The following is a 12,796-nucleotide window of genomic DNA, read 5'->3' on the forward strand; positions in this document are numbered from 1 at the left end:
ACTTGTACATTAAAGATAACATTTTAAGATAATAAATAAGTGGGACAAGGGATTGTCTACTGATGAATTTTTTATAAGCCAAAGGTCAGCCTTAGATCATGTTGGCGCACTGTTTAAAGTAGATCTTGGCTCAACAGACTCTTCTTATCCCAATAATTATTGTGTGTTCTGATTTTAAAGCCCAGAAACCAGTAGTCGTCTTTTTTTTTTTTTATTCCCGAAGCTACAAAAATATAATTAAAATATTCACAATGTTATTCTTATTCCAAAAGTGCCACGGCTTATGGGATGAAGATGACTTTAGTGTCACAGAGAATGCAACTCACAGGGATGAGTCGGAAGATGAAAAGTCCATGTCCACTGAAAGAAGGGCATCTGCTGAGTCTCTGAAATCCGTAAACCTGGCAGCTTCCTTGGAGTCGGTTCATGTTCACTTCCCAGAAAAGCAGACCCCTGTCAGGAGAAAGAGCTCCAGTGGCGGATCCCAGATCTCACACAGGTCTAACCGTTCCTCCAACAGGTCCAAAAGAGGTAGGACATATCTGTGATCCAGCTTCCGAAACTACCATTGTTCAGCTTGTTCCTGCTTTTAGATTTAAACCCTTGTGTCTTACAGAACTTTTACAGACCGTTTCATTTGTCTATGTTTATTTAATCTGGCTACCATAAACTTTTGACATTGTTCAACACTGGGTAAAAAAGGATTTGAAGGAAAGAAACTACGTATTATTAAAATAGCCTGGTATTTAGCTTTCTAGCCAGAAGTGTAATATTATTACTTACTTGTCCTTAAGACATTAGTGGTAATGTTTTTCCAAGTATAAAAAAAACACAGTGACAACAGTGGTCAAACTTTCAGCCTGACCAGAGGCAGAGTTGTTTTATATCGTAAAAATCTATACATGTCAGCGATTTGATATTATTTGACTTACCTTTGCTCTTTTTCTCTTCCCCTAGGAAGCACAAGTACCAAAAACAGCACCAGGAGAAGTAGCAGTGTGATAAGTGTCCAGCAAAAGACTCGAAAGGAGCTTCTAATTGAAAAATTAAAGGAACAGTTCATCATGGCCAAGGCATTGACAATTAAAAAGTGGGTGCTTCACATGTGTTTAAGCCTGTGTCGCTGAAACAGATTTGCTTCATACTGAAAGTTTGAATCATGTACAGCTATCTATAATGAGGCTCCAGAAGAAAAGTTGCAATTGAACTACACCCTTAATTTTATTTGAATGCAAAAGACTATTCATAAAAATTATAGTAGTTCTTTGAAAATTATTTGATATGACGTTAAGAATCATGCATCTTTTACTATACATTTTATGAAATTCATGTTACACTGTAGCGATTCTGATAGTCGCAATGCTGAATAACCAAAAAAAACAAAAAAACAAAGCACCTATTAACTTACGTAGTTAAAAAAATAAACATTAAATTAGCAGTAGCGGTAGCATGTTGGCACAACTTTAGCACAGCACATTAAGGAATCCCTTTTGTGCTGTGAAGGGGTCTTACTAGAAACATTGAACAAATAGTTGCATTTAACCATTATTGTAGATACAACATAGGCTGTGTACTAAACGGTGACCCTGCTCACCGCAAGCGAGCGTCTAAACCACAATGCAAAAGAGACAGGCTCATTTGCATCTGTAGTTTTAGAGTTTTTAACCTCATCTCATCTCACTGACAGGGGACTCGACAGAATCCATAATACCCGTGTATCACACAACTAATATATGAACTATTGGCATAATTCCTTCTTAATTACCATAAAATGACACCCACTCACGTGGCACTTAGAAGTATGTTGTAAACCTTGTCAATATAAAAAAGGACAGGGTCAAAGGATATTTGGCAGGAATAGCAGCACGACAACCATAGCGTGCTACCTCTATTTTCATTGTAAATGTAGCCAGTGCTACTTTCTTTGTGTTCATCCAGTGTGCTCCCTTCATTTTTTTTCCATTGGCTTTTTTGTGTTGCTCAACTTAGTTTAAGATAGCATCTACAATGCAGTTGTAATCAATGATGACTTATCTAATGATGCTGCCTTTCAACTCCCCAGAACTCTTGAAATCTACATACCCATTAAGCAGTTTTTCTACAATCTGATCCACCCGGAGTACAGTGCAGTGACCGACGTCTATGTGCTGATGTTCCTGGCTGACACTGTTGACTTCATCATAATTGTATTTGGATTTTGGGCATTTGGGGTATGTTGGGGGTACTTTTTCAATTGAACACCATTACCTTTAATTACACACCAGTTTGGAGGAGATGGAGATGAAACATGCAACCATGTGGGGAAAGCAGCAGTATTCAAACTATTCCAGAGGATTGTAAACCTAACCCCTAACTGTACTTTGTGGATAGTATGCTTGATCTGTGTTCATTTAAATATGTTTTTACATGCTTAATAAAAGATATTTCTGATTTATTCTGTTTTTTTTTTTCTTCCCAGAAACATTCAGCTGCTGCGGATATCACTTCCTCTCTGTCTGAGGATCAGGTTCCAGAGGCTTTCCTGGTCATGGTTTTGATTCAATTCGGAACCATGGTGGTGGACCGAGCCCTTTACCTGAAGAAGACTGTCATGGGCAAAGTCATCTTTCAGGTCATCCTTGTGTTCGGCATACACTTCTGGATGTTCTTCATCTTGCCAGGTGTAACTGAGAGGTACACATAGAGTATTGCACTATATAATGCAGAGGAGCGTTCAACTAATTGCAATGCAACTGCCGTATGCTCCAAACACTTCAATGACAATCTCCAATATTTTAAGTTATTGTTGAAAACCATAACTGTTTTGTACTTCCATTAGCTAAATTGGTCTCAAATGTGCAGCTCTTAACCCTTTGTGGTCCATTTATTCAGTGCTTATCAGGCGTGTCGGGTCCAATTTATTTTCACACGCGCTATTTAAATTTTTTTGTTTCAGAGTAAATCAGATTTAAAAGGTCCTGCACAGCAAAAGGACACCAGTACTGCATCTCCAGTCAAGCCCCACCTCTTGTTTGCTGTATTTTTTACATGTCCGCAAATGTCAGTGAGCAAATGTCTTTGAGCGCTGGATGTGAAAGCAGCTATTTCCTTTGCTTGTGTCTCTGTGTCTCTGTGGTGCAGGGGCCATGTGTATTCTTCAGATATGCCCCTTTCTTTTCGGATTAATTTGGTCGGTCTCACCTGGCCACTGATAGATTTTCTCTGCCTTTTCCGGAGAAAAAATTACTAGAGACCTGTGCTTGATATCTTTTTGATGATGTCGGACAGGGTCAGACATCGGACCGGTAAGGGAAAATTGTAATGTCGGACCTGGTCTGACATAGGACCTCAAAGGGTTAAAGAAATGCATGTTACAGCAAATATGTATTTTAATATAAAAAATTTGATACCTAGTACTACACTGGGTTAAAGAAAACATATACCCTTGCACTTCCCAGGTGTCTTCTGGGTAAAAGCATGTTACTGGCTGAAAGCATGTCAGTCAACAGTGCAAGCAGCTGGTTCGTTAATGACATTTTCACCCTACAGAGTGAAATGACCAAGAAAGTGCAATACTATATAAAACCATGGCTTGCAAACAAAGCATTTTAACCTAGTTTAGTACCAAATAACCCTCCAATCAATTTGTTTTTTGAAAACAAAAACAAAACATTCTTCAAAATTATTCCACTTGTATAATGCCAGAGAGTTTTGGATACAGAGAAAATTATTAAAATCCTATACTGAAGCAATAAAACTCATAATCTCTCTGAACTATTGACATTGACAATAATTGTCAGTTATAAAAGTGCCTCTGGGATTTTCTGTTACTGGAAATACTACACAGATAAATGAAGAAGGGACTGTTAATCATTTTGAGCATTGCCTTGGTTTCTGTTTCCAGGCGATTCAGTCAGAATATTGTTGCCCAGCTCTGGTATTTTGTAAAATGCATCTACTTTGGATTATCGGCCTATCAGATCCGTTGCGGATACCCGACACGTGTCCTTGGTAACTTCTTAACAAAAAGCTACAACTACGTCAACCTCTTCTTATTCCAGGGGTGAGTGTCCTTATTGTCAGTATTATTTTGATTAAGGATGTTGTATCGCACAGTGTTTCTCTTTTCGGTTCACTGCCAGAAATGAGTTACTATGAGGCCAGTTCAGTCACACTTTTGTTTGTTGGGAAGGGTTTTGGGATAACTTGTATATCTCAAGAGTTTTTGCTAGATACATAAAATACACCAGTGTTATGACTGGTGCACGACTTTTGCTAGAAATAAACTGGAACTAGAAATAACATCTATAATAATGAAATGCATGTTTTGCATTCTTACAAAATCCTAATACTAGAATATTAACAGCATGCCATGATTTATATGATTGCCATGCTTGTCCTCCAGATTCCGCCTGGTACCCTTCTTGACTGAACTCAGAGCTGTGATGGACTGGGTGTGGACAGAAACAACTCTTAGTCTGTCCAGTTGGATCTGTGTAGAAGATATCTACGCCCACATTTTTGTACTAAAATGCTGGAGAGAGTCGGAAAAGGTAATAGATGCTATAGTAAATGAAAGATCCTCTACCTCCTATTATTCTCATCTACTTGTTTGCTCTGTAAACATACCCATATGTATGCGCTAGATATAAACAACAGCACTGCAAGCTTTTCTACCATGCCATCGCTGGGGCATTGGAGAGCAGTTAAGCACCCAATCCTTGCCAAGGAGATACAGTAGTAAAACTAGACTGAGACCAGCAAAATGTTTCATATAGCTCCTACATGTGTCACATTGAAATTACCTGTTTGTTTTCTGCCTGGTTTGGAGTGAAACCGATGACTTAAAGATGATTAGATTTGCTTCAGCAGAACCTCAGCGTTATGAATATTTTGGGAATGGACGTTGTTTGTAAGCTTGAACTCAGAAAATTAGTTTTTAATAGTTTTAATAAATGTGTATACCTGCTATCTACAGCTTTACTCTAGTGAATAGCACAATGATACAGCACAATAATGCAATACTTTCATTGCTATGGTTTAAAAGGCTTTAATACCACACCATACATGGGAAAATATTAAATGTAACTTACTATTCAAATTGTAACTGTAGCAAAAACACAGAATTAAACGTCCAGGAAAATCTGTGTTCATTTAGTAGTTGTTTTTATTTTAAAGAAAATGTATTCATACAGCTTGCTTAGTCATTCAGATTCTTCTGGCATGAAAATAACTTTGTTATGTTGAAAACGGAAATGTTCCTTGTAGAATTATCTGTACTTGCTTTGAAATATGCCTCCCCTCTCTATGGATATGTTTGTTAGCACAGTAATTGTTCATGTATGGCACGCCACTTATGGAGTGCTTTATCAAAATCATCAGCAGCAGCTTTGCCTGCGATGCATCTGTTTTTACTACTCCACTGTCTTTCATCGCCTTTGGATATTGTTGGATTTTTTTTACTGTAGGATTCACGGATACAGATAATCTGATGTTAATAACCACATGTGGTTTGTGAGTGATTATAAATCTATCTGTTTGAATTACTTGGAAAGCAGCGACAGTGCTGGGATTGCTCACAATTCCTGTGTCTTTCCAGCGATACCCTCAACCTCGAGGACAGAAGAAGAAGAAAGTGGTAAAGTACGGGATGGGAGGCATGATCATTGCACTGCTTATCTGCATTGTGTGGTTCCCCCTGCTTTTCATGTCTCTCATCAAATCTGTGGCTGGTGTTGTCAATAAACCATTGGACGTCTCCATCAAAATAACCCTTGCAGGTTTCCAGGTAAAACAAAAAAATGAATTATATGAAATATCCCATAAGGAACTATGCAGCTCATGGAGAAAAGTAAAGCATAATTATTTACTTTAATGCATATAGTATCAAATCTGTTTTCACGTAAAGTAGCCATTTATTATACACATCCACTGCATTAATACATGCCACATTCTGTATGCAATATAAACACTTTTTTCTTGTTTTTCACAAAAGAACACCATTTTAGTTTGTAGGATTGTAATGTTTAGTTAAAAATAACTATTTACTTTTGTGTTTTCATAGCCCATCTTTACAATGAGTGCCCAGCAAACTCAATTAAAGGATTTATCTGCCAGTGATTTTAAAGCGTTTACAAGGAGTTACAACAAAATAAATGACGTAAGTACAAACTTTTGAACAAATTGATTATAGCAGAAATTACTAAACTTGAAATATGTGCTTATAAATGGAGTGATCTAGTGCATTCCTAGCCCATTAGGTGGAGGTACCTGTTAATGCCTATGATTACTACTACACAGTAAATGCATAAAGAAAATATTCTAGTCTACTGTTTACTGTCACAGACCTCTGCATTGTTTTCTAGATGTGTGTTAAAATGATGCGGTTATTATGTGTATTAGGGTTTAAGAAGTACAAAGTCTGATGGGGTTGTAAACATAGTATAGAACGACTGCCATATACTGTAGCATGTGTGGGGGAGGCACTCAATTTGTTTCTATAACATTTCTTTACTTGCAGGCTGCATTGCAGTTTTTGGAAGCCTACACCCATGAGGATGTCACAATTGCAGAGCTGGAAGGGAGTTCTAATTCTCTGTGGACCATCAGCCCTCCTAGTCGTAGAAAACTGATAGCAGACCTGGAAAAAAAAGATTCAGATTTCTCTCTTTCTATTTCGTGGACCATTCAAAGGTATGTGTATGAAGACGAGTCAGCATAGAATTGATGTATAACAATACGCTGTGCTGGTCTTAAAATGATATCATACAGTGGCTTGGTTTACATCATGGGTGTCCAATCACGGTCCTGGAGGACCATTCCACGCCAGGTTTAACAGGTCAAATTATATCATTAACTACATTAAGGTTGGGATGGAGGTTTATTTGGTTCAATTAAACAATTTAGAGCAGGGATAGAGCAAAGACCAGGAGTGGAAGGACCAACTTTGACCACTTTTGGTTTAATGCAGTTTAGAAATTCCAAATTATCTCTCCATTGTCATAAGAATATGACGTAGCATGCACATACCATGCACATTTCTCACACTGTAAGAAAGGCTGTACAGCTGAAAAGGGTGGGTAAATTGCCGTCTCACGCTAAAAGGTCGCTTGTTTCTTTAACTGACTATCATAAGGATCAGAATTGTTTAAGTTAATTTTGTGCAGGGAAGCTTGTATTATATATGTATATAAATATACATGCAAATAATACATGGATAGTGCAAAGTCTCCCTAGTGGTATTTTGATATGAATTTGGGCAAATGTTTATTTTGGTAGCCAAATAAGACAGGCTGCACTTGCAGGTCTTCAACACAATCTGAAATCTTCTTGTGTATTATTTGACACAAGAAATCTTATTTGTGCGATATTTCTCTCCCAAAAAGAAAACTACATGTAAACCCAAATTGCCAAAAAGGTACTGCCAAAATAATGTGGCAAAATGGTAAGACGTATTTTTATTCTCCAACTGTGTGTCTGTACGTCAAATTCTAATGAGACTTAAGAAGGATATTCTTACCAGAATCTGGGAATATATGTAGACAGCTGACCAGCTGTCTGTACAACATGTATGTCAAATGTGCTGCAGTAGATATAGGTAATTGTGATTAACTTAGTCCTGTTAATAATGACTCTAGGTGTAATTTTGTCATTACAGCTGTGTCAGGGGATGAATGTCACTGATATGCTTGTTTTCATTCTTTACAGGAATCTCAGTCTTGGGGCTAAAGCCGAGATGGCGTTTGATAAGCATGTAATTCAGCTAGATCAAAAAGTAAAATATGGTCTTATAGATCTATTGACTGGAGTAGAAAATGCACCCCCTGTGTAAGTAAACTTCTTTTATCATGAATTTATAATATCAGGCAAATCATTTCTGGCAGGTGTTTTCATCATGTTTCTAATATATCTAAGTAGTATATTATATATTTCATATATTTCTAAATATATATATATTATATTATTAATATTTCTTCTTTACAGCAATATAAGTAATATTTTCCCATGCTATATCCGAGCACCCAGTGATTCCAATTCAAAACCTATTAAGCAGCTTTACACAGGTATGTAGAGTTATCTATCCATAACGTTAAAGTCATGCACTTAGTGATAAGACTAGTGTTCATTGAAGAAGAGCAGGGTAAGAGGATGTGGAGTGCCAGCTTGTTTTGTTTTCATTACTGGCCTCTGTAAAGCATCTGTACAAACAATCTGTTCAAACCCAGCATTAAAGTGTCATTGAAGATGTAGTTTGAGTATTGTAAGTTACGGATTAAATAATATTGTTCATCCCTTGGACCATCTCATTCTAAATGTGTTGGTGGCCTTGATTGACCTCTGGCCTTAAGTGGTTGCTATATGAAGGACCTGTGACTTTGGTACAGACAGTGTTCTTTGGGTTACTGAATTAATATCTGGTACACAGCTGTATTTTATGATTCTATCAGCCAGTCATTACTGGTGTTATCCAGTAAAAGTTATTTGACTAACTCCCATATTATGGTCATATCACTGATACAGATCTTTTTCACATCCACTTTCTTTTATTTCTGATCAGCTATTTCTTTTACATTATGTGCCTGTGGGATGCATTGTTTTTGTTCACAACCCCCCATCCCCATTTGTATTGCATATCCAAAATGTTATGTCCCTTTATCAAGCTTTAGTTAAAACAGGTCTCAGCACAAGAGTACAAGGTCAATTTTAAAATGTGTGCTTATTTTTTTTTGCTTTTTAACTAGTTATGCATGATGCATAGTGGCTGCAGATACCAGAATACATGTATTTGGTTCTTCCTTGCTTAAACACATTGTAATGGGTTTGGTTAAAGTACAGCAAAATATTTTTAGTAATCTTATTAAAATAACCTTCTTTTTTTTTTTTGTTGGTTAAAATGTCAGAAATTACAGCTACACATGCCTTCACCCGCTTTGAGAAGTTTTAGATTCATACTAAGCTGCTAACCCTGATGCCATGTACAATGTGAGCTTCTTGCATACCTATACCTATGCTACACAGACGGGCGAACAGAGGATGCAAGGACAATTAGAAAATCGCTTTTAGTTGTGTGTAACTTAAATGAAACTGTACAGCAACAATAAAAAACATCATGAAAGCAGAAGCATCTTGGTGGCTTCAATCAATTTCAACATTTGTAGAAAGCCACCACCTGAAAGCCCAACTGCCTACAAGCAGGTCATAACAGATTGAGCCCACGTGTCCAACATATTGTAAAAAGTAACAGATGTGGCATAGTGGTCCAAATCACAGAAACCTTCATCACTGGACAAGATACAGACACACTTAAAAGTACAATTATTAGCAGATTTCCTCTCTTGTAAACACAAGTTTATTTTACACCATATAGTGGTGCCAGTATTAAAAGATATCTCTTATTACATAATCTGTTGTAGCTCATTTATATGTGATTTAGTATCTCATTGCCTCAGTGGGGAATTAACTGAGAGTGCCATCTCTCTGGTTTTTCAACAGATGGCAATTACCATAACATCTACGTAAAACTTGAGCGAAACATGAACAGTACCAATCAGTCACAGGAGTGGTGGATTGTGCATGATAAAGATAATAAAAAAGGCTTGAAACTGTATGTTTTCAGTGATCAAGTCAGCCCACCAAGTTTAGGTTTCCTTGCTGGATATGGGTAAGTGCAAATTATTAATGTTACTTTGATAAAAAGGTGGTTTTTTTTGTTTTTGTTTTTTTTTTTACTTTTGTTTTGGAAACACAAGCCAACTGATGAAAGTGTGGGTTGTGTTTTTGGTAAGGTGAGTGGGACAGTTTGGGGCAGTTCAGGCTTTTCAACTCACAACCCATTGCATTCTGGTAAGTGTAATCCTGCTTCTCTTAAAAAAGAATGGTACCTGAGACAGGTAAAACTTACCAGAATGCATTGGGTTGTGAGTTGAAAAGCCAGAACTGTCCCAAAATGTTCCGCTGAACATGGAGGCATATGGTGACCTTATTTATTGGGGAGGGGAGCTTATATGGCATTCCACTGTTGCCACTACAGCTGCTAATAGACCATGAACCATTTGGAATGCTAACCTCATATTCACCATGTTATGAAATCTCCTCTGGGTAATTCTAATGGCACACTTCTTTTTTACTTGTAACCAGGGTGGTTCAAATCTGTACTGTCTTAACAGTTTGTACACAGCTGTTCTCTATTATTCCACTATCATTCAACCAGTTTACAAACTATTCCATCGGAGATGCCAATCCCCTTACATTCCCAGGCATCGCTTTGTTTTAAAATGTTAATTTGTTTGGTGTTCGTTTAACTTCTAGAATTGTTAAGGTTTTATTAACAGTTTTATGAAGATCAAACCTTATTTTATTAATTAAAACAGACTTGACAATTAGCTCAGCCTGTTACCAATCCTGTAGAATGACAACAGAAGCTTTACTAATGCTGTCAATCCTATTCTACTCTTTCTTTTCCCCCCCAGAATCATGGGTCTCTATGCTTCTGTCGTGCTGGTGATTGGAAAGTTTGTGCGCGAGTTCTTCAGCGGGATCTCCCACTCAATCATGTTCGAAGAACTTCCCAACGTGGATCGCATCCTCAAGCTTTGCACAGACATCTTCCTGGTTCGTGAGACTGGGGAGCTCGAGCTAGAGGAGGACATGTACTCCAAGCTCATCTTCCTCTACAGATCTCCAGAGACCATGATCAAATGGACACGGGAGAAGACTAAATGAGCGCAGCCTGCAGGTTTAGCAGAGCACGAATATGGAAAACAAAGCACAATATTCTTGGAATAGCTAACCTATCTCTAAGTAATGGATGCCGATAAGATTTTATTTATTTTTTTTCCCCCTGCCGGTGCCACGGAGACTACATTTTTGCCTTGTACACAAATGAAGACTGCACACATTTTATTTTTATTTTGACTGTCAGTATATTAACTGAATTATCTTCTTACTGTTGGGATACTGTCAGGGCTTTTATTGTAATGTCATGCGTATCTTTTACTGCTTTCATCAAGTTTTTTTCGGATTGGAGTATATAACACTTGAGTTGTGCAGTAAGCTGTACCGCACGGCTCGCTGTGAAGTTTGAAGAGTACAACACTTCTCATGAGTCAGTATTCAAAACCAAGGATCAGCGGTATGCGGAGAAACACTAGCAGCTTTTTAAAACAAAAAGACAAACTCGCAAGCAGTGGTTCTGCAGGAGATGTTCATAAGACAAGGCTTCTGCAAAAGTTATATGGCAATCTCTAATCTGCCTTATTTTATTTGTACAGTCAATTGAAAAACATTTATTAACCATGAAGGACCTTTTTTTCTCAGGAACAAAATACATAAATAAAAATGCATCTCATGAGGGGAGTAATCCCCCAGTTTGCACATGACCATTGTTACGTAAATATCATCTCTCTTAGATTACATTTGAACCAAAGGAGACCGTCCTGTAGTTCCATGAAGAATCGTGTCTGAAAGAAAACTCTTCACAAGGATATGTCCAACCAAGAACATTAAAAAGAAACACCTTGCTGCATCCCTTAGTGAAATCATGTCATGTTGCTAAGCCCAACATACATTGTTATTGAAAAATGAAATACTAAAAAGACTTTCATTAATGTTTGTTTGTCCAAAAAAAAAAAAAAATACATGAAAAAAGACTTACATAAAAAAGACACACTTAAATATTGTTTAATGGGTTAAGTAAAGGAGGTCCTGTTGTTAGAGCAGAGGCTTCTCTAAACTATGCATTTGAGAACATTGTAGCATGAAACAAAAATGATGTCGCTATTTAATTTTCATTCCATGTACATACAGTTTTGAAAAAAAAAAAAAACAACAAATAAAACATGTTGACTGGGTACATGTATGTTAACTGTATATATGGTGTGGAAGGGTTAAACAATAAGGAAAACACAGCACATGTTGCAGAGTATTTCAGAAGGTATTCAAGTTTCCTAATTTAATGTGTATTAAAGGTTTTATTTATTGATTTAATGTGTGATAAATAAGAGGCTCGTGAAAGCAGCACCATAACAATATGAATTGCTTTAATTAGTAATAGCTAGAGTACTTTTTTCTTTCTTGATGTCAGTTAATGCAGCCACTGTAAATTGCTTGAATGCTTTTTTATCCTTGGGTCTATCTGAATCTAAACAGTACGAACTGAATGATCTAATTGAAAGACATTTAACTGTATATTAATCCCGCTGGTGTAGACCTCACCCCCAAATTGTTAACACCATGAAAGACAAAAAAAATAAAGTGGAAGAACCGTAAAGACCATGTTTTAGGGTGTCAGTATTATGATTTGCCACATAGCCCTGCCCCCTTGTCATGTAGCTAAATAAGTCTGCTAACAAACAATATACATTAGCTGTCAGTTAACTGAATGAGCTGACAGGGTAGAGTTTTGCAGGTCATGTCTGTGCAGGATTATAATGCTATTATTGAACATAATAAAAAAGCATTTTGTGAAAGCTTATTTATTTGAGATTTTGGGAGACTGACAGAAGGCTGCTTGAATACAGTATTTAGCATCTGCTACACTGAGCCCTAATCATAAAGCTTCGTTCATTTGTTTGAGGTTAATAAAACAGTTCTAGATTGTTGATGGTTTTGCTGACAGTCTAGAATAGTTTCAAGAATATTAAACAATCCTGTTAATAAAAATACACTTTGAACAAATATGTATTATTGAAATAACAACGTGTTAAAGCTTGTTGTGAACAGGTCCCATTGTCTCGATGCTACAGGGTAGTTTTCATGTGTCTCAGTACCTGTACCTCTGTACCTGCATTTGTTGTCAACAAGAGAATTTTACCAATGT

At 37.0% G+C, this 12,796-nt stretch overlaps 1 protein-coding gene across 1 annotated transcript in view; it reads left to right on the top strand.

Moving 5' to 3' along the window:
• The window catches only part of LOC121313521 (piezo-type mechanosensitive ion channel component 2-like), a 181,866-nt gene extending 169,070 nt beyond the window's left edge, over nucleotides 1-12,796 (top strand). Inside the window, exons 41-53 of the mRNA XM_041246172.1 lie at nucleotides 273-531; nucleotides 958-1,090; nucleotides 2,063-2,210; nucleotides 2,459-2,673; nucleotides 3,884-4,042; nucleotides 4,385-4,532; nucleotides 5,579-5,767; nucleotides 6,044-6,139; nucleotides 6,500-6,672; nucleotides 7,687-7,806; nucleotides 7,963-8,042; nucleotides 9,472-9,640; nucleotides 10,449-12,796. Coding sequence (XP_041102106.1) covers nucleotides 273-531; nucleotides 958-1,090; nucleotides 2,063-2,210; nucleotides 2,459-2,673; nucleotides 3,884-4,042; nucleotides 4,385-4,532; nucleotides 5,579-5,767; nucleotides 6,044-6,139; nucleotides 6,500-6,672; nucleotides 7,687-7,806; nucleotides 7,963-8,042; nucleotides 9,472-9,640; nucleotides 10,449-10,701 — 2,142 coding nt within the window. The 3' untranslated portion in view covers nucleotides 10,702-12,796. The remainder of the gene's footprint in view (nucleotides 1-272; nucleotides 532-957; nucleotides 1,091-2,062; nucleotides 2,211-2,458; nucleotides 2,674-3,883; nucleotides 4,043-4,384; nucleotides 4,533-5,578; nucleotides 5,768-6,043; nucleotides 6,140-6,499; nucleotides 6,673-7,686; nucleotides 7,807-7,962; nucleotides 8,043-9,471; nucleotides 9,641-10,448) is intronic.

Source organism: Polyodon spathula, chromosome 3 (assembly GCF_017654505.1).
Source record: "Polyodon spathula isolate WHYD16114869_AA chromosome 3, ASM1765450v1, whole genome shotgun sequence".
NCBI lineage: Eukaryota > Metazoa > Chordata > Actinopteri > Acipenseriformes > Polyodontidae > Polyodon > Polyodon spathula.